Here is a 23,546-nt window from a genome sequence, read left to right on the forward strand (position 1 = left end):
TATATAACTCAAAGGTGACTAGCATAGTGATCTATCAACGCACAGCCCAAACCACTGTACGGATCGGGCTGAAATTTGGCATGCAGGTAGATGTTATGGCGTAGGCATCCGCTAAGAAAGGATTTTGATTAATTCTAACCCTAAGGGGATAAATTAACGTGAGCGAAGCGGCGGGCAAAAGCTAGTATAAATAAATTCTATTTGAAATAATAGACAGTAAAATATTTTCATTCGTAATATTACCAATGATAATTATTTTATATTTATTTATATTAATTGCATTTTTTTTTCTTCTTTCGGCTCAATGGCATTAATTGTATGCCTTTCATTATTTATGTATGTAATGCAGAATTCAAAGCATATGTTTTTTTGAAATAAAATCAAATTATAATATCCTTCTTCGTGCAGGTAGAAATAGAGAAATAATCTTTGTTCAAATAAAGCACTTTTGAATAGTTACATTCTTTTGATTCTACCACACATTCAGAATGCAGGTCTATTGCAGACTCTTATGATATGTAAAAGTCTTTATTCAAAGTGTTGCCACACGCGATACAGACCCGCGATTCACCTAATGCGGGATCCAATATGTAATCGGCTTTGATATATTTTCAAATTTTAAAATAAGGAAATAAAAATAAATGTCTACAGCTCATCTCATCCCGTAACTACACCAAGTACGAAATGAACAAGGCCATAACAGAATTGCTGGAGCAAGTGAAACTACACCTTCTAGAAGATATCAGCGCGAACAGCACCAAACTTGCGCAGTGTTTAACGAGGAACGTGACCAGCAACGAGCTTGGTAACGCTACATTGTAAGTATACAATATTACCCGTCATACTCGTGAACGGGTAATATTATATATTCATTTATTCAATATATATCTTGTATAGTTATTTATATGTATTAGTAAATTTAAAACAGTTCTCGCTATTACTCCTGTTAGAATTCACATCATTATTGTAGAAAAAATCCGATATTTTAAAAATATATTAAAAGAAGGAAGGTTTTTTTAGTACTAATGAAGTACCCAATGTAAGGATTATTACGAATATTGTAAATGGCGCCATCTAGTATTTATAGACCAACTTACTACACTGACTTTGGTCTATAAATACGGAGGTCGGTTGTTGAATAATCCGCTTTGATTGGGTGAGCCGCGGCATTCAGTCGACGAGTGCAGAGCGTGCCGGTTGTGTTTTGGATACTAAAGTCGGCTTCAAAGCTAAGTCATCATCTTATACTAGTCCATCTTACACTCCACAACCCATTCTGTTTATACCCTAAGATTAGCTGGGAGAGAATGCCATACGGCATTCTTCTCGCCTGATGTACAACATTTTTTTTAGTTCAATAAATAATAAATAAAAAAATAAACGGTAGGTAGTGTATCCAAACGTAACTTTATAACATTTGTTGCAGATTTATAACGGTTTTCTCGCACACAGCCAAATTGATCAGATCCCAACTGCCTCACCTTCATGAAGTTAATGGTATCACTGAAGTGTCATACTTTAAACGTTTACAATCAGAGGTGGCACATAAACTGGATGTAAAAGTGCCACTAAAGAATTATCTGGTCGAAAGGAATACGTTATATGAAGATTTAGAAACGGTTGTGAATGAAGATATTGTTAGAGATATTAATGAAGCGAAAGTTAATTTACGTATGGTAAGTTATTGTGATATTGCTAATCTGAAATATAACGTAAGGAAAAGAGTATATACCTTCTTAAGAGGCCGCCAACGATCGATTTCCCGTCCAATTCGAACGGGGATCGAAATTACGACGGCCTGAGCCGAGGTTCGAACACCTAGCGATCTCCTCAGACTAAAATCGTATCCGTCAGGTGAGAGTATGCCTTCAGCCGCTCCATAAGTCCTTCCTTTGTTTTGTAGTACCAATTACACTCGCCTCCTACCGTTTTAACAATATATCCTATTTTTTCGGCGAAAGTGGGGTCCTGTTGACCGCACTTTCATCATATTAGAATAGTTCGAAATAAAATGCAATTCGAGGCATGGGTAAACCCAGGGGCGGCAGTAAACACTTAGCATCAGGTGAGCCGCAAGCACGTTTGTATACTATGCTATGCCGGCTATCGTTCTGTGAAACTGTGATCAACAGCATTAGAATAGTTCAAAAGAAAATGCAATTTCCCTGGTGTTGCCATTACCATGAGGTGAGCTCCAAGCTCGTTTGTCTACAATGCTATTGTTCAAAATCTACCCTGTATCATCGTAAGCACAGATTATTATATTAGAGTCCGTTAGTTTGTGTTCCCGCGGTTTCTGTTCCCCTCCCTTACCTACAGTACTGAACTGACCGTACAGCGGCCTTGACGCGCGCGCGCATTTGTGTTGTGAATTAAAATAAATTAGAACTGTGTTAAACCTACTGTGAAACTGGAAAGCTAGCGAAGATATCTTCGAGACCCTGAAGCCCAAGAAATCCGCAGAACCATACAGGTAAATGACTGACGCTTCCATATTTTTCCCTATATATATACATAGTATTTTCCCTAACATTTTGGTAGCAGAGAGTATTTTCCCTAATAGCTATAAAAAAATAATCAAGCTAACAAGAAAATATCGACAACTCAATAAAAAAAAGTGTTAAAATATCGTTATATTTTTACTAATTATACGTATAAATAATGAGTGCGTCAAATTTAAACAGTATACAAGCGAACAAGGTTCATGTATAACTGCAGTTCCCACTTTCAGATAGACTCAGAAGCTAGACTCCAAAGGCATACTAAGGCATGTTTTCCATTTTTTTATATATAAACTAACTAACTACCCGCCCCGGCTTCGCACGGGTGTACATGTATTCTATACATGAACCTTCCTCTTGAATCACTACATATCTATTAAAAAACCGCTTCCAAATCCGTTGCGTAGTTTTAAAGATTTAAGCATACATAGGGATGTACAGTCACCGACAGTGACTTTGTTTTATACTATGTAATGACTGCGTCAAATTTAAAATAGTATACAATCGACCAAGGTTCATGTATAACTAGCTTTTGACCGCGGCTTCGTTCGCGTTAATTTATCCCCTTAGGGATGGAATTTATCAAAATCCTTTGTCAGGGAATGCCTACGTCATAGTAGCTTTATGCATGCAAAGTCTCAGCCCGATCTGTTTGAAATTGACAAAGTTTCATACAAACTTTCATCCCCTATTTTATCCCCTTGGGGGTAGAATTAATCAAAATCCTTTCTTAGCGGATGCCTACGTCATAACATCTACCAGCATGCCACATTTCAGCCCGATCCATCCAGTGGTTTGGGCTGTGCGTTGATAGATCACTATGTCAGTCACCTTTGAGTTATATATATAGATTGCGGTTCCTACTTTCAGATAGACTCAAAAGCCATACAAAGGCATATTAAGGCATGTTTTCTATTTTATTCATATACATAGACTAATGAATACATTTCTCTTAATATGTACCTATATCGTTCTTTTACAGATCAAATCAAGTACCAACAAACCATTACAAGAGTATATATATCTGAAAAGTCACACTTGGGTTGACCTCTGCCAATCGTACGATTGTGAAGACATATCTATGTTGATAGATAAAAACATCAACAGGACTTTAATGAAGAAAGAGGTAAATAAAAGTCTTTATCACATAGAATAAAAAAAAATTAAATATAAGTGAATCTAGAGATGTTTTGTTGGGCTCTTTAAAGTAGTACAATTCTCGCAAAAATTAACGGAACAGAATTTTTTTCCAAATTCACGGGTGACTTTCAATAGGCTCTATTTCATTGGAAAGTGGTCGTACAGAAAATAAAAAAAAAGCTATTGAAGCTAAAAAATTCTAGTTTTCAGATTTTTTGGTTAAAAATTTTTAAGAGCTCCGATTCTCATGCAATCCTGAGATGAAGCACGAAAAAAATTTGTACAATTTGTTTTATACTCTATGGCCATGGAAAACTTTTTTGAGCTACGCCAATACATGAATAGCATAGCCGGTTTATTCAGCTTCAAGATGCTTTTATCAGCGCCCTGATACGACCATTTCTTTTTTATCGAATTTTAAATGCAAAATAATCCTTTTTCATTCAACTACCGATATCTCTGTAACTACTGGTCGCACCGTGAATGGACAGTGAATTTCATTATATGTAGAAAATTTCCTTTAAAATACAGTCAAAAAGAGAGAAAAATGGAGAAATAAATTTTAACCGTCTGATGCAAATGAAGTTAGCTATGATAATTAATAAGTCATGTAATAATAAATCTTTCAGTTACCAGACCTTCAATCACAAGAGTTCTGGCGTTTCAATTTCATATCCAACATCATCCAACACGCCGAAGAGTTAGTAAGTCACGTGGGTAGACTATTGGGGATCGCCAGCAATTTGGATTTACCGGGAGTACTGCAGGGTAGACTAGCATCTATCATCGATCTGATGATGCAAATACTCATGGATGATACTCTCTCTGGTATTGTGTACAGGTAAAACAAATCTTTGCAACTATCCTGATATTTATCTCTTTATCTATACATATAAATAAATTTGGAGTGTCTGTTTGTAATATTGAAATAACAGTTTTTTACTACATGCATATGAATATAAATACGGTACATACACCAAAATAACATTTTTTACAATTTTTCTCTGTCTGTCTGCATGTTTGTCCGGCTAATCTCTGAAATGTTTGGATCGATTTTGACGGGACTTTTTTTGGCAGGTAGCTAATATAATAAGGAGTAACTTAGACTAACTACTTTTGTTTTAGAAAAAATCTTTTATTTTAGAAAAATAAAGGTATTTCCTCACAACAAGGAGCCAGAAACATGCGTATTGCTTTTTGAAATAATTGATTAAATAAGAAATTTTCTGTTCTATTCTACTCTTAAAAAATACAGAAAAACAACAAAACCTATACGATTAGATGATTACCAATCAGACTCGAATGACCAACGCTGTGGTTTAAATTAAAAATTTAAATGAAATCAAAATTAAAATTTAATTTAAATTAAATTAAAATATTATAATTTACAGGTCAATGATATATTAAATTAAATTAAATATATATACATGGTCTTATTTTTTACTTTAACTATGAAACAAGTATTTGATCATGTTTTCTTAAAATATGGTTGAGCGCAGTGGTGGCTGGCTCACCCGTTATACTCGTGAACGGGTGCTGTTTGTAGGGACTGATCTGCTCTGTTAACTATGACGATTTATTCTGTTACTCAAATTACTATTTATTTATTTTTGTCAGTTACTATTTGCAATTTGTATTCATACAAATTTCTAAATAAATACTGTACAGTTTTAATTAAAAGAGCAACATGCAAGTCTCTTATGAACGGGTGCTGCTTGTAGGGACTGTTCTGCTCTGATAACTATGACTGATTTATTTTGTTATTTAAGTAACTATTATATTTATTTATTTTTGTCAAACTCTCTATTTAGCAGTTTGTATTCATACAAATTTCTAAATATGTAATGCTGAACAGTTTTATTTAAAAGAACAACATGCAAGTTTCTTCTTCGTGATGAGACAGCTTTCCGAATTAGTGGTAAAATAAAAAAATAGATGACTATCCAAAAGTGTTTATATTAAGTGTGTAATTAAGTTTGAATAAAGATTATTTCTATTTCTCTTCAGCATTCAAGGTATGCTCAAGGAGATGAGTCCACTGTTACAAGATACTGCTCTGGAAAACGATCTGAGATCCATTACACGTGGTCTCATAGTCTTGCAAGAGATCAAGACATATTTAGTTGAAAAACAGGATCTTAAAGGTATTGTAGATTGATAAATTTTTACAAATTAATCACGGTTTATGGGAGAAAAATTAGTAAAAAAAAGTAATTGATAATAATAATAATAGTATGTGTGTTATGGCATCAGTGGCCCATTTGTCAGTAATTTATATATTTTAAATCTAATGTTAGTATAATCCTAATTTTATTTTATTTTATTTTTCTCCCATTAAGATCATCAGAAAATCCCAGATTTTCTCCCATAAACCGTGATTAATTTCTACAAATTAATCACGGCTTACAGGAGAAAAATTAGTAAAAAAAAGAAAAAAGGGAGAAAAATTAGTAAAAAAAAGTAATTGATAATAATAATAATAATATGTGTGTTATGGCATCTGTGGCCCATTTGTCAGTAATTTATATATTTTAAATCTAATGTTAGTAAAATCCTAATTTTATTTTATTACAATATATAATAGTAGCACCACACTAACAGTGGTTACAATTTGTTACATCTTTGCCTAACAAGTATACTAACAAAATGTTGTGTAATTGGTATGTCAAATTTTTTCATCAATGTTTTGTATAACATAAATATATATTTAAACTAGCTGTCCCGGCAAACGTTGTTTTGCCTTAAAATAAAAATTTAGGGGTGGACTACTCCTAACATTTAGGGGGATGAAAAATAGACGATTGATATAGATTAGAGATAGAAATAGATTGGCTGATTGTCAGACCTACTCAATACGCTTACAAAATTTCATGAGAATCGGTCAAGCCGTTTCGGAGGAGTATGGGAACGAAAACTGTGACACAAGAATTTTATATAGATAAATATTTACTCCATTTATTTTATCTTCTTCTAAAGTGTTTGTGGTGGGCAACCCTTATTATTTAGGGGTATAAAAAATAGATAAACACCTAGTCTCAGATTTACCGAGCTTACATATAAAATTTCATCAAAATCGGTTCAGTAATTTAGGACAATATGGCACGACAATTTTTATATATCAAGAACAAAGCCCCGTTTATACAAATAAATGAAATTGAAGTGTCTGATTGTAATTTCAAATTAACAGCTTTTCACTAAATGCATCCAAGCAAGTATATCAAAACTATACTAACATGAATTTTTTGTCTGTTTGTCCGTCTGTTTGTGCTAATCTCTGAAACGCTGGACCGATTTTAACGGGATTATCACTCGCAGATATCTAATGTAATAAGGAGTTAAGTTACTCCTTATTACATTAGATACTTATATTTTTGAAATTTTGTTTATTTTAATAATAACAGTTTCCTCGCGGACGAAGTCGGGGGTAACTATTCATTCATTCATTCAACTAGTTATTCTCTAAAAGTACTTTCCTTTATAATTGTTACTAAATAATATCTAAATTTTGGTTGTGTTACCTTATTAGTTAAAATAAGATTTATTACAAATTTTGCTGTATTTTTTTAAACATCAGGAATATAATATAGTTATATGTATATCCTACACTAGCTTTTGCCCGCAGCTTCGCTCGCGTTAGGAACTATTATTATTAATTAGGTATAGTTTTGCGGCTTTACTTTTGTTTCTTTTCTTAGGGGATGCCTACGTCATAGTAGCTTTATGTATGCAAAGTTTCAGCCCGATCGGTTTAAAATTGACAAAGTTTCATACAAACTCTCATCCCCTATTTTATCCCCTTAGGGGTAGAATTAATCAAAATCCTTTCTTAGCGGATGCCTACGTCATAACATCTACCTGCATGCCAAATTTCAGTCCGATCCGTCCAGTTGTTTGGGCTGTGCGTTGATAGATCACTATGTCAGTCAGTCACCTTTGAATTATATATATTTAGATAACAAACAAATTAAATTAATTTATATACACACATTTATTATATCCTATATAGGATACAAACGATTTCAATAAACAGATACTCATTTACATTATTTTCGCAGTGGATATGGCGAAAGTGTTTTTGAATGGTGACCGCGTGGAGTCCTCGTTCGGTAAACTTGGTATCAACAACACCAACTTCTGGTCTGTGGCCGCGCCGCGCATACACTCCGGATACATTCATCTCAAGCCCGTAAGTACTAATACAATACAATTAATATTTATTTATTTAATCTATACATATAAATAAAATTGGAGTGTCTGTTTGTAATATTGAAATAACCGTTTTTTACTACATGCACATGAATATAAATACGGTACATACACCAAAATAACATTTTTTACAATTTTTGTCTGTCTGTTTGTTCCGGCTCATCTCTGAAATAGTTGGACCGATTTTAACGGTATTTTTTTGGCAGGTAGCAGATGTAATAAGTAGTAACTTAGGCTACTTTTATTTTAGAAATATTATTTTATTTTAGAACAATCACTAAAAGTACTAAACCGGTAAGCCTTGCTTCCGATGGTCGCGGGTTCAATTTCTTGCACGGCACAAACATTTGTATTCATGAGTGTGATTGTTTGTATAGATACAATTTCTATGTATAATATGTATGTATTTACGAACAAAAAATTATCTATGTATTTGTATCAGTTATCCATAACACAAGCTTTGGCTAGCTTAACTTGGGTCTAGATGGCGATGTGTGAATTGTTTTGAGATTATTATTATTAATGAATAAACCTTATTTTCAGTTACTGTCATCAAAACAAAGCGACTACCACATAGCTGACTTCGTGTGTCAGCCTGACCAGCTGTCGACAGTGCTGACTCCAGGTGACCTGGGCCTGGTCACCGCTGACGACGTGTATGGAGCAGTGGTGGAACAATTCTGTACGATCAGCGATGATCAAGCGAAACAAATCATTCCTATATTGTTTGATACATTGAACTACAGTTATATATTCGATAAGGTAAGTCAAAATTTTATTTAATAGATAGATAGATAGATAATTGATTTATTGCCAACATAACACAAATAATACAATTTGTATATAATTATGTATAGAATGAATTACAATGAAATATTTGGGTCTATATACTGAACTGGACGGTAGGGAAAAAATATAATATGAAAAATTTGACGTTCATAAGCGGCTAAAATGTCCTACATGAATAAATGATTTTTATATTTGAATTTGAACACGTATTAGACTATTTCTTTTTAACTCAATTGTAATAGAATTTTTTTTATACTACTATGGTGGCAAGCAAGCATACGGCCCATCTGATGGTAAATGGTTACCGTAGTCTATGGACGCCTGAAGCACCAGGGGTGTCACGTGCGCGTTGCCGACCCTTAAGAAACCTTAATATACCCTTCTTGAAAAACCCCATGCTGTAGTCTCGTGAGAAAACCTCTTAACTTTCTTAACATATCAGCTTTCATATAGTCCATCCATCTCTTTTTCGGCCTTCCCCTGCCCTTCTTTACAATACAATACAATACAATACAAAAAGATTCTATAATCACATGTATACTGTCTGGCTTAGATATAACATCTTCGGCAATATCTAACGATTTTTCAATAACATCAAAGAAACCACTAGCATATGGTCCGCTATATAAAGATCTCAATTCTGTCCACCAGTCCTCTCCAGCCAGGAAACTCAGTACAACATTGTAGTTCTGAAGGTTACTGTGTAGGTACTTCAAGTAGATAGGCAGGCCTAGGTCACGTGCGTACCCTCTTGAAAAGCATATGCTGATGGTCACTATATTCTACCTAATTTGAATAAGAATTTATTCTTTATTGTGTTTTTATATTTGAGCCTAAATAAATTAGTGCTGGTTGGTAGTTTGTATTCACACGTTTCGACTTGTAAAATGTGAACTTACAAGGATTGTTTAAAAGAGCAACACACAAGTTTCTTGCTTATTCTTCTTGTGATGAGACAGCTTTCCGAATAAGCGGTAGATTTAAAAAAAATTGTTGACTATTCAAAAGTGCTTAAATTAAGCTTATTTGAATAAATGATTTTCTATTCTATTCTCATCTGTATTTTTGTAAACAATTGTTATATGTTTGTGTACAAGCGTATTTGGAAAGAAAAAAGAGCTTGACAAAATTGACAAAATAGCGTATACTGGTGGTCAATCTATTGTCCCAAATTTGAATTTAAAAATGAATCTATATTATTGTAAACATGTACAACATTTATTTGAAAAGAATACGAGCTGAGCTTCTTGTCAGTTCTCATCTGGAAGTCATTCCGAACTGACGGTAGATTTGACATATCATAAGAGTCTGTAATAGAATATCTGGCTTGTTCTATACACATGTATTATACATATAAACACCGCCGTCTTAAACTAGGCTGGGGCCCTTGGGCAGTAAGGAATTCGGGGCCCTTTCGGAATTAAAAAAAAAACTCATTAGGTAAAAACAGGAATAGGCGAAGTAATAGGTATAATGGCCTGGTATATGCCTTGTAAATACCTTCTGATAAAAAAGTGTAGTGTGCCCGACAAAATCTTTTGAGAATAAATGTGTGAGAAAAATTATCAGTCCTTTGGGGCCTCCTGAGAATGGGAGAACGGGCTCCATGTGCCCTTATGGTTTACCATACACAGTCTTTAGACTGTATTGCATATAAACTTTCCTCTCGAATCACTCTATTTATTGATGAAACTGCATTAAAATCCATTGCGTAATTTATAATATATAAGCGAACAGACAACAGAAGCGACTCCATAGATTTGATTAGATTCAAATCAAATCAAAATATCTTTATTCATTTTCGCCGCTTACATAATTTTTTTTATATTATATTTTTTTCCCTACCGTCCAATTCAGTATATAGATCCAATTGAGAAGAACTGGCAAGAAACTCAGTCGAATTACTTTTTATTTTAAAAGCCATTTTATTTACAATGTATATTTATATAGGTGTCTATGTCTAAATATTAAATGAAAATCCCGTGCATGAATAACAACAAACAAAAGGTTACAATTTGTAATATATTTTGCCTATACATGCATTATTGTTCAGGTATCAGAAACAATACTCACCCAGCTATACTCCGCATCGAACCTAACACAGTCAGACGGTTCAACGGTACTGGAAAACTTGCCCCAGATGGCAGCACTGTTGCCGACAATACAGAACAGTGTTGGTGATCTAAGTGAGACACTAATCAGCGAGCCGCTCTTCCAAACACTAAAAGAGTTCGATACAGTCGGTGGTCTTTTGTCCTGTGAGTATTTTTTTTAAGGATGATAATGGATTTTTGCACCCGCCTAAATTTTAACGGTTTACGCTGGCGGAGCACCATTTTTTAATTAATTGATAAGACGAAAATGAAGTCAGATCAGTTAGCCCAATGATAAATTCCGGGAATGTATCACGATGGTTTGAGGGGGAACCGTTATTTGGAAGTCGATCTTATATAAGTGTTCCACATTGTTATTATATTTTATATTGTTCATTATTTTTAAAACATAACATATAACAATATTCCCTCCTCCTGTGAGTATTACTAGAATTAACTTTAAGACTTATTATTTTTACAACCCTAAAATGGCAAATATGGCAAAACAATGTTTTCCGGGTCAGCTACTAATAAAATAAAATCCTTAAATATTGCAGTTGCATTGAAAGAAGTTATTTTTAAGTCACTTATATAAGTGTTCCATCAGTCTGGTATTATATTTTATATTGTTATCTATTTTTAAAACAAAACATATAATAATAATAAATAATCTTGGACAAATAACACAGCGCTATCTAGTCCCACGCTAAGCAGAGCTTGTGTTATGGGTACAATTTTTTTGTAAATACATAATATACATTTTAACATTAGATTTAACATATAAGAGTCTGTAATAGTAGGTACATTTGATAATTAATAAAGATAACGTTGAATAAAATATGTATCTAATGAAACTATAAATTCCGCAGCCTCGGCCTTTCTATCAAGTGCCGGCAACATGCTGTGTGGGAAACCATTTCAGACAGACCTCAGCCGGTTCTACAAAGTAATAACACAAACTAAGGACATGTCCACGAAACCGGATCAAGCCCATCTGGACGCGTTGCCCAGTAAGTTGCTCAGTTCATCGTATCATCTTCATTGCCTTCCCTTCATCACACATTTCATCAGATTATTTGGGGTCGACGCAGTATGTCCACTGCTTCCGCTGATCTATAGTTTCGGACTGCTCTAATGCTATTGGCCGCAGCTGGCCTTTACAGCTTCACCGGACGATAAGGAGCGAGTGTAGATTAGCTAACTGATGAAAGGACTGAAGCAAAGTCTTAGAGCACCGTTAGGGGTTCGAACCTCGGCTGAGGCCGTCGAAATTTCGTCCCTGTTTGAATTGGATGGGGGATCGATCGGAGAGGCGTTGCCCTGATCTGAGCTTACTCTCCTTTTCTGCATATCATTAGAATTAAAACTTCAAAAAATATTTTTTCACTATACCAATTGGCCAAATTTGAACTCACAACCTCTTGGGCGTAATTCATGATAGCGAACCACTAGGCCACGACGCAATAAGTAGTAATAAATGTTTATTGTGTGTTTCAGCGGATTTCTGTCGTTCTCTGTACAAGGATATTCTGAACATCGACGGGGGTAAGATTGTGTGGAGTTTTGTGAAGCCGCTCATCATGGGGAAGATATTGTACACACCAAATACACCAACAGTCCAAAGGATCATTGAGAAAGTAAGAAACAAGTATCATCATCATTCTGCTTCTTCCTTATCCCATTTATTTTGGTCGGTGTAATAAGTTTTTCTCTTTCATTCATCCCTGTTCGTAGTCCCATTATTTTCTCTCTTTCTTACCATATCATCTTTCACACAGTACATGCATCTCTTTTTCGGCCTTCCTCCTTATTTCACCATTCGTATTCATATGTAACACCTTCCTTAAAATATTATCTTCATGCCTACGCATTACATGCCCATACCACGACAGACGATTACTCTTCAACTTCTCCGGCATCGGCGCCTCTTCCATACTTCTTCTTATATATTCATTCTTATCCATTATTGTCCTAGGAAGAAACAAGTATATATGTAGTTAATGCTTTATCGATTTAGGTGTTATTCTACGGTATATGATTTATTCTTTCGTAACCTTAGTTTTAGATTTATCTATGTCTAGATGTAGATTCTTTATCTAGCTATCTTGTCTGATTTATGCTTAATAAATCAGCCAAGATAACTAGCTTTTGATATTTCTTTCTTACTTTTATAGGCAAACGGCACTTTTTCGCACATGATCAAACTGACCGGCCTCGTGCATTCTTTCGCGCGAGCATTCTCTTCTATCGACAAGTTATCTGAACACCGCGAGGGTTTAGCTGTGATGAAGAGGTTGCTTACTTCATCAGCCTTCCAAGAGATAAGATTGTCTCTAATGGGTGATCACCAGCTCCCTGATTTCGATGTAGACAGCTTGTTCGATGAGTTTGGTGATTTAAAGGTGAGTAATATATAAATATTTAAATTAGGTTTACGACCAAGGTGTTTTGCCAGTGATGACCTCATAAATAAGCTCAAAATTACTCAGAGGCAATGGAGAGGGCTATATTTGGAGTTTCGTTACGTGAACGTTTCAGAAATGAGGAGATCCGCAAAAGAACTAAAGTAACCGATACCATACCATAGCCCGAAAAATTGCGAACCTGATGTGCCAATGGGCCATAACTTGTAGGATAGATGTACGTTGGGGCCGTAAAGTGCTCGAATAGTGACCGCAGACCGGAAGACGCAGCGTAGGAAGGCCTCCAGCAAGGTGGACCGAGGATCTGGTCAAGATCGTGGATGCGAGCAGCGCAGGACCGATTGTCGTGGAGATCTTTGGGGGGAGGCCTTTGTTCAGCAGTGTCGTCTTCCGGCTTGAAATGATGATGATGAGGTATTAACCGTTTATCATCAAATTGACGTATGTTTGTTTGCCACCACCGTAGTTTAAAATAAATACAAACCTGAGAAAAGAATATATTATTTTAAAATAGCGCAGTGTGTATATTTTTTACAGTATAATTGTGCCCTTGTAGAACAAATCCTTAAAGAGCCCTTAAAATTTGTTTTAGTATTGAAACGAGTTGTTCATAAAATCTGTTTTCAGGACGTGGGCAGGCTCCTGACGAAGGCATCAGACCTGCTACAGTGCATTAACCTGAACAGGTTCAAAGCAGCTCGTGATGAACACGATCTCACGCACCAAGCCGTACAACTTAGTTTCGTGAACGAATTCTCAGCAGGTAACTACCAATATTTGCTTAGAGACAATTCTTATCATCACTACATAGTAAAAACAAAGTCGCTATCGCTGTCTGTCCGTCCCTATGTACGCTTAAATCTTTAAAACTACGCAACGGATTTTGAAGCGGTTTTTTTCAGTAGTTAGAGTGATTCAAGAGAAAGGTTTATATATATATATATATATAATACATGTACACCCGTGCAAAGCCGGGGCGAGTAGCTAGTTTATTATATTTTGTTTAAATTGAAGAATTTATAAATGACAATAATGTTTTTATAGCTCCATTTACGGTATAGATTCCAGGGAGTCTGAAACGAGAGTGCATCAAATTTCTCAAAATCAAATTTGTCATTTAATTCCTAACCTGCCAATTGGATTCCTTAAATAACCCCATTGGTAACAATGTACCATGTCAGATTGACCTCCACGCGGTTCCCCTGGAAACCATCGTGATAAATTCATGGTAAATTTACCATGGGCTAACTGATCTGACCTCATGCTCATCTTATCATCCTCCACTGGTGCCCCGCCAGCGTAAACCGTTAGCGCAGGTGTATTCCATTATCATCCATAAAAAAAATACCAATGGGGTTATCAATCCCCATTACTGACAATTACCTTCCACCCTAAAATGTACTATTCCTTTTTGTGAAGCGAACTTCTTACCATTCCATTGATTCACGGTGCGGGTCCCGGGTCCATCGTATGGCAGAAAGGGAAACTCCGAGCAGCCCCTAGTACTTGTGATCCGCGTGTAGGTTTCAGGGCCCCTTGCCGACATAAGTCAACACTCACCTTCAGCGCTAGTGCTCTCCCTGCCGTTTATTAATGATTCATAATATATCCAGGTCTGGTGTTCTTAAACAGTGAAGATCAAGGGATTCCTACTAATATAGAGTACAAGATCAGGATGGACATTGAAAATGCACCCACTACGAAAAGACTCAAAAATTAGTAAGTATTACTACTTGAATGACCATCCATGAAGTCGATGTTCTTGTCAACTTAACTTCTCAACTTGTCATCTTCTAGCAGAACTGGTCGGTGATAAAATATATGTCGTATTTATGTTAAGAGTTCGAGCAGCCCAAAAAGAATGACTATATCCAAAAGGACATACTAGAAACGTGTATTATCTTCTCTCTTCTCTTTCGGAACAATTAGACAAATTCTTATGATTTTTGTGTTATTGTAATTAAACTATTCGTAATGATAGAGTGATAAGAGTGGTTCACCCCAATCAGTTTTTGATTCTTTGGACGAATATTTTGATTATAGATTTTTTTTATAGTTCACTTCTAATAATACATTCAACTCTAAATTTTCACCCTTTCACTATCAACCCCTATTTTTTAATGGCGATATTAATTTCTTGGCAAAACAACGGTTGCCGGTTCTGCTGATATAAAATACGTAATCCAACTTCTTTTGACTTTCAGAAAACTATAACCAATTATTGTTTGGTTCTTTTCATATTAAAACACACAATTGGCACTTGTATTCAATTATAACTTTATAATTACTGTGAATTTCTTTTCTAGCTTGCTTCTAACTTTAAAAAGCTATGAAAACTTTTCTTTTCTTTCTCTTCTCAGTTGCATTTATGTTTATAAATCATTTCCGATTTTGATAGCATGTGGATCCCAGGCCCCGAGGCGAGTTTTATCGAGAACATGCGGTACTTCCGCGGCTTCGTTCAGATACAGGATATCATTGATAAGGCAATCATTGACCTCTCTCGCAGAAGGTACAAGAGGGACCTGGCGGAGGACCAGAAATGGTCAGTGTACACTCAGCAGATGCCGTATCCGTGTTATAGGAAAGACTTGTAAGTATCTTTAATAATTATTATACTTGCTCTTAATTATTAATAATATTATTGAAGAAAATAGATGGAAAGAGAGGAAGGGAAAGACCAAGACTCAGCTATATCAAGCAAGTTAAAGAAAAAGTTGGAGTCGTATCGTATCAACATATAAAAAGACTGATGGGAGATCGTGGAAGGTGGCGGGAGTTCCACCGACAAGAGCACAGCTCTTAAATTATTAATGAATGAATTGCTCTTAAGAGATGCGTCCATAGAACTGTAAAGACTAAGCTTCCAAGCTATATCCGAACTCCATTAAATTCTTGACGATTCCTTGTTCAGAGGCGAAACAAGTGTCGCAATATGGGTGTAGATTTAATAACGGTCGGAATTTGGTCACTGGAGAAGGTTGTAACAGTAATCAAGTTTCCACACTGAATATTCGTGATCTGACGCATGCTAATTGTAGCGGAACTAAACAAAATAATATGTATCCAATATATAATATCAGGACGAATTACACAGCGCCATCTGTGTGGTGTGACAAGAATGGATAAGATAAAGAATGAATACATTAGAGGAAGTATGAAAGTGGCACCGGTGTCAGAGAGGTTGAAGAGTAATCGTCTATCATGGTATGGACATGTAATGCGTAGGAACGAGGATAATATTTTAAGAAAGATGTTACAAATGAATGTGGATGGTTATAAGGGCAGAGGACGGCCAAAAAAGAGATGGATGGACTGTGTGAAAGATGATATGGTAAGAAAGGACGTAAATAACGCGATGACTGCGAACAGGGATGAATGGAAGCGAAAAACATATTACGACCACAAATAAATGGGATAAGGAAGAAGCAGATGATGATCTAGTCCCACGCTAAGCAGAGCTTGTATTATGTGTAATAAAAAAATATATTTTATTCTATCCTAATGCTTTATAATCTATACTAATATCATAAAGCTGAAGAGTTTGTTTATTTGTTTGTTTGAACGCACTAATCTCTGGAACTACTGGTTCGTATTGAAAAATTCCTTTTGTGTTGGATACTCCATTTGTAGAGAGACACTTTAAGCTATATAACATTACGCTGCGATCAATAGGAGCGGAGCTGCAATGATAAATAGTGCAAAAGGTGGGTAAAAGAAACGCAGACGAAGTTGCACGTGTCAGCTAGTATATTAATATGATTATTTGTATTTCAGCTTCCAAACATCTCTGTACGAGTCGCAAGCGTTGCTGGTAGCTTTATTCTTCTCGCTACTGTTCACCGTCGCCTCAACAGTTAGATTTATAGTTATAGATAAAGAATCTGGCAACACTCTGGTAAGTAGACATATAGACAGTGGTTAGTTTTCATATACGAAATATACTGTAACCTTCGCAAGTTCTAAACCTGTTACTTGTCGGTTACTATTTTATTATTAGTAGTAACTAGCCATCGAAAGTAATAATTGGTATATGAGAACTAGCCAAGTCAGACCTTAGGCTACAATATATTATCCTAAGTTATAAGAAGAAATTATATTTTATATTGTTATAAATACATTTCAGGACAGACCATTGAACTTGGCACCCATTTAGATCTCATCTCTTTTGTCGTAGAAGTCAACAATCAAGGCATATATCATAATATTGAACTCGGCTATCATTTCACATTTATGTTTTTGATGGGATTGCCAGTACAGGATTGTAAAGAGTTGGATGGTGACAAAAAAATTAATACAGTGCAATGATTAACGCATTTAGCTTTTATACGAGTAAGATGGCAGGCAAGCTAACTCTTGTATTATACTATGTTGTCTCCTCGGACCGATCCCCCGTCCAATAGAAATAGAAATAGAAATAGAAATAATCTTTATTCAAATAAACTCATTACAAGCACTTTTGAATAGTCATATTTTGATTCTACCACTCATTCGGAATGCAGATTCATCACAAGAAGAATGAGCAAGAAACTTGTGTGTTGCTCTTTTTAATAGATGTTTTTTTTTTATATAAATAATTACAGTATAACAAGTAAGAGGCATGCGATAATCAACATAGAAGTCGCTACGCACTCATTATTAATGTAATCAGATAATATTGTCAGTGCTATGGATTTAAAGTTTTTCTATAAAAACATTATTATCGTTAACGAATTCTTCAATTTTATAGTAAGCTTTTTTGCAAAGGAACTGTTTTATTTGACATTTAAATCTTTTTTCTGGCAGATTTATAACATTACCACTTACGCAATTGCCATAAAACGAATTACTAACTTGAGCCAAACGACATTTAGGTAAAATCAGTTTGTTATTGTTACGTAAGCTTTTATTAGTGCAATCACTAACTCTTTTGAAACTGTCTATATTCCTTCTGGCATAGATGATATTTTCATAAATGTATTGAGAAGCAACGGTGAGGATATTTGATTCCTTAAAACACTCTCGCAATGACTCCCTGGAACCCATACCATAAATGGAGCGAATGGCCCTCTTTTGTAAAGTAAATATTGTATTTATATCAGCTGCTTTGCCCCATAACAAAATATCATACGACATAATGCTATGGAAATAGCTAAAATAGACAAGTTTAGCCGTTGCTACGTCTGTTAATTGTCTAATTCTTCTTACCGCAAAAGCGGCAGAACTAAGTCAACTCGCCAATTTAGTAATATGAGCACCCCATTGCAACTTGGAATCTAATGTGATACCTAGAAATACAGTATCGTCAACAAAATTAATAGATTTATTGTCCAATACGATTTTTGAATCTACCGGCCTTACATTGGGGAGAGTAAATTTGATACATTTAGTTTTATTTGCATTTAGTAGCATATTATTTGCCGTAAACCATTTTAAAACATAAGAGAGAGAACCGTTTACTTCGTCCATATCATCAATATGTCGATTGACTTTGAATACTAATGAAGTATCATCAGCAAACAGAACTATGTCAGCTATCTTTTCTACCATATAAGGAAGATCGTTTATGTAAACTAAAAATAAGAAAGGACCCAGAATAGAGCCCTGAGGAACACCCAATTTAATACTAGTTCCCTCAGTCCAATTCAAACGGGGATCGAAATTACGCTAGCCCCCTAGCAGTGCCCTCAGACTAAAGTAGTATCCGTCAGGCGGGAGTTGGCCTTCAGCCGCTCCATAAGTCCTTCCGCAGATTTAGAGTGCCATCTGCACTCGCCCCCTATCGTGAAGCTGTAAAGGCCAGCTGCGGCAACAGCATTAGGGTAGTCCGAAAAAAAAAGCCACGCCCAGTCTGTACCTAGATGCCATCGACACCACATGTAAAATTAGTGTGTCGCAATAAAATCCAATTGTGAAAAAGTCTTCGTTTTTGTCATCACAGTGACCTACCATATTCTATACCATACAAATAGTATATGGACTTACATACAGATATCACAACTATGTTGTATGCATATATATATATATATTAATAATAATTTGTCTTTCATCCAATATTTAGATTTTACAATGAATAGAATAGAATAGAATAGAAAATCATTTATTCAAATAATTTAATAATTAAATTAAATTTAAGCACTTTTGAATAGTCAACATTTTTTTTTAAATCTACCGCTTCATTCATCACAAGAAGAATAAGCAAGAAACTTGTGTGTTGCTCTTTTAAACAATCCTTGTAAGTTCACATTTTACAAGTCGAAACGTGTGAATACAAACTACCAACCAGCACTAATTTATTTAGGCTCAAATATACAACACAATATCAGTCTAGTGATAAGAGCAGATCAGTCTCTACAAGCAGCACTCGTTCACGAGTATGACGGATGAGCCAGCCATCACTGCGCTCGACCATATTTTAGGGAGCCCAATGACCCGGCCCACCACGCCGCCACATGTCTGGACATTTTTGTGTACTCATTCCACACAACCTCGTCACAGATACAAAAATTACTATATGGTAGTTAAAGTATTCGCACTTTACATGAGGATGCATGCGGCAATCAATACAAAAGCCGCTACGCTATCATATATCAAGAAAGCAGTATGAAAAATAAAATAAAATGTTCCCTGGTACCTAACTAAACCTAAATAGAAATCTGTTTATAGGTACCAGTTCCTTCCTCTTATTACAATTTACAGTTTTTGGAATTATAATTGACCAAAATATAATAAAAGGAGAATAAATATAGGTATTAACTGAAACTTAACCGACCATCTTACTACTTGTAGTGTGTGCGTGCGTGCGTGCGTGCGTGCCTGCATGCGTACGTGCGTGCGTGCGTGCGTCCGTGCGTGCCTGCGTGCTTATGTCTGGGTGTTTCTATATATATTATATATGTTGGGATTTTATTATTTTTAATCATATGAACAAAAATTCATATATATGACAGATTTTTGTTACTCAAGTTACTATTTATATACCAAGTTTACTATTTGGCAGTTTGTATTCACACAAAATTCTTTAGCTTTCAAATTTTTTCTATGGGTAATTACTCTAACCACATATAATATATGTAATATTTTTTTAACAGTGCAATACGCAATTTTTTTCTAATCCTTCTTGTGACGAGTTTACGTTCCGAATGAGTGGTAGAATCAATAATAGAACTATTCAAAAGTCTTATTTGAATAAAGATTATTTCTATTCTATTCATAACTAGCTACTCGCCCCGGCTTCTCATAGGTGTACATGTGTTATATATATAAACCTATATCTATTAAAATTTAACCAATTCAAAATCCGTTGCGTAGTTTTAAAGATTTAAGCATACATATGGACAGACTCTGACTTTATTTTATACTATGTAATAATATTCATCCATTACAGCTAATGTCAGTGATGGGAGTGAACCTGTGTTACCACACGCTGTCTTGGTTCCTAGCGTCGTTCACGGAAATGACGGTGACGTGTGCAGGCGTCACACTCGTGTTCTGGTTGGGCGGCGTACTACCTAACACTCCACCGCTGCTGATATTCACACTTCTCATTATATTCGGCATCTCAGTGATATGCTTTTGGTATGATTATATTTCTAACTATCTGTACCCGCGACTTCGTCCGCGTGGAATTTAACTTTATTTTTCTAAAATAAAAGTAGCCTAATTTACTTCTTATTACATCAGGTACCTGCCAATAAAAGTCCCGTCAAAATCGGTCCAGCCATTTTAGAGATTAGCCGGAACAAACAGACATACAGACAAACAAACAAAAATTGTAAAAAATGTTATTTTGGTGTATGTACGGAATTTAACTTTATTTTCTAAAATAAAAGTAGCCTAATTTACTCCTTTTACATCAGCTACCTTACCTGTGAGCTAAAAGTCCCGTCAAAATCGGTCCGGCGCACAAACAGACAGACAAAAATTGTAAGAAATTGTTTTTTGGTGTATGTGCCGCATTTATATTCATATGCATGTAGTAAAAAACAGTTATTTCAATATTACAAACAGACACTCCAATTTTATATATATATGTATAGATCAAGGATTAAGGATTATTTTACAGCTATCTGATGTCGAAGTTGTACACGTCGGCGAGTTTCGCGGCAGTGAGCACGGCTATTGCGTACCTCATCACGTTCATGCCGATTGTGATGGTTCTTTCGCTCGAGTCCGTGCTGTCCAGATCATACAAAATGTTAATTGTAAGTAGCTTATTCAAATAATCATGCTTTCATAGGATTATATAGATATATGACATTTATATAAAATTATTATGCACAATTTGACAGTGTCACCGTGTATTGGGTTGACTGGAAGAGATCTCTTTTTGAGATAAGTCAGCCTTTGTTAACATTACTTCTAATTAATATAAATAAATTTTCACCCTTCTATCACCAACCCCTATTTTTAACAGCGTTATTAATTTATATGGCAAAACAACGTTTGCCGGGGCAGCTAGTATTTATATATATTCTTCTAACCTATCTTTTCTCATTCTAGATAAATGTTTATTTAATATTTAAAATATTAAATGCACTGCAATGCCCTGCACAAAGCACAGAGTAAGCCTGTTTTCAAACGGAAAATTTTTGATTATCTCTTAATTATCTATTGTTGTCATAATATATATGTAAAATTCTCTTTTATTTAATTTTATTGGTGTATAAATGTGCCGTGTATATGTATATTATTATGTATTATAGTAGGGATATATTTATATTTATGTATGTATATTTGTAAGTATTTAAAAAAACCTATTTACCTGTGTTAGGTAAAATTATAGGTTAGTCCTTTCCCACTACTGTCCATCAACCGCTTTCTGTTCTTACCCAATGGTTAGCTGATAGAGAATGCCATATGGCATTAGCTCGCCAAATTGTACAATTTTTAAAAGTGCAATAAGGAATAAATAAATAAATAAATATTTTCCAGTGCCTGTCAATGTCGTCTGCTGTATCATACGCTTTCGTGTACATAGCCCGTTATGAAGCTATGGGCATGGGTGCTAACTGGTCTGACCTATGGAGCTCCCCTGTCGAGGAGGGGCTTGATATGAATATAGGAACGGCAGCCGCTATGATGATCGTGGATTCAATCATATACGTTATCATAGGTTGGCTTATTGATAGGTTTTTTGGTAAGTGTAATTAAATCCATTGTATATATTTTTAACTCACAAGAATGTTTTTGTAGAATACTTTCGTTACTATATAAATTGTCAGTTGCGTCATAATATATATATCATTTACAAAAACTTTGATTTAGTTTCTCAGACAATATGAAAGGACCTAATATCGAGCCTTGAGAAACGCCTTTTTTAACTTATGTACTTAGTTACAGAAATGAAACAAACAAACGTTTTTCTTCTTATTGCCAATATATAATAATAAATAAATAATTGAAAATATAAGTGCATATATTATCCCCAATATATATACTTATATTTTCGAGATAATATAATTATTTATCATTTTTAGGGCCCAAAACTCTGCGAAGCAACATAACAAACTGTGTAACCTCTGGTGAGAAGGCTGGCGTGAGTATTGTGAATATTACAAAGATATATGGGGAGAGGTCCCGACGACCCAAAGTAGCATTGGACAATGTCTCTATAGAGCTACAGAAAGGACAGATCACGACGCTGTTAGGACACAACGGAGCTGGGAAGACCACTCTCACGTAAGTCAAATTCAGATTATCTTATTAATATTATAAATGCGAAAGTTATGCATGTTTACCGGCTATGTTGGGGCCGCTATTATTTGCATTTATTGTGTATTCTTTTGATACAAGTAGCAGCAGGAAAAACACTAATGATGAGTCCAGAGACGTCTATTTACATATTTATATTGTAGAAATAATACAATAGATGTATTACATCAAATGAGAATATATCTAATATAAATATATATATAATTCACCACACATCGATATTTCTTACTCTTTGCAAAAACTACTGAATCGATTTTAAAATTTTAATGTAATATAGCTTATACATGAGAATAAGATATAGGCTATAAATTTTATGCGAGTGAAAGTGCGGGAACATCTAGTCTAAATGTATATACCACAAAGGTGACTGACATAGTAATAGTGATCTATCAACGCACAGCCCAAGCCACTGGACGGAGCGGGCTGAAATTTGGCATGCAGCTAGATGTTATGACATAGGCATCCGCTAAGAAAGGATTTTGAATAATTCTACCCCCAAGGGGATAAAATAGGGGATGAAAGTTTGTATGAAACTTGGTCAATTTTAAACCTATCAGGCTGAGACTTTGCAAGCATAAAGCTACTATGACGTAGGCATCCCTTAAGAAAGGATTTTGATAAATTCCACCCCTAAGGGGATAAATTAACGCGAGTGAAGCCGCGGGCACAGCTAGTGTTTAACAAAGAATACTTATGTCTAA

At 35.0% G+C, this 23,546-nt stretch overlaps 1 protein-coding gene across 1 annotated transcript in view; it reads left to right on the forward strand.

Moving 5' to 3' along the window:
- LOC131855165 (uncharacterized) overlaps nucleotides 1–23,546 on the forward strand; it is an 84,499-nt gene that overhangs the window by 33,385 nt on the left and 27,568 nt on the right. Inside the window, 19 exon segments of the mRNA XM_059206410.1 lie at nucleotides 652–818; nucleotides 1,427–1,676; nucleotides 3,484–3,627; nucleotides 4,271–4,482; nucleotides 5,649–5,785; nucleotides 7,697–7,827; nucleotides 8,391–8,609; nucleotides 10,690–10,894; nucleotides 11,599–11,739; nucleotides 12,227–12,366; nucleotides 12,904–13,131; nucleotides 13,780–13,915; nucleotides 14,766–14,871; nucleotides 15,551–15,745; nucleotides 16,930–17,050; nucleotides 20,519–20,709; nucleotides 21,197–21,335; nucleotides 22,066–22,270; nucleotides 22,611–22,812. Of these exon segments, the coding sequence (XP_059062393.1) occupies nucleotides 652–818; nucleotides 1,427–1,676; nucleotides 3,484–3,627; nucleotides 4,271–4,482; nucleotides 5,649–5,785; nucleotides 7,697–7,827; nucleotides 8,391–8,609; nucleotides 10,690–10,894; nucleotides 11,599–11,739; nucleotides 12,227–12,366; nucleotides 12,904–13,131; nucleotides 13,780–13,915; nucleotides 14,766–14,871; nucleotides 15,551–15,745; nucleotides 16,930–17,050; nucleotides 20,519–20,709; nucleotides 21,197–21,335; nucleotides 22,066–22,270; nucleotides 22,611–22,812 (3,269 nt within the window).

This window comes from Achroia grisella, unplaced genomic scaffold, assembly GCF_030625045.1.
Source record: "Achroia grisella isolate CSIRO2021 unplaced genomic scaffold, CSIRO_AGI_Agris_v1 utg1314, whole genome shotgun sequence".
In the NCBI taxonomy this organism is placed as follows: Eukaryota; Metazoa; Arthropoda; class Insecta; order Lepidoptera; family Pyralidae; genus Achroia; species Achroia grisella.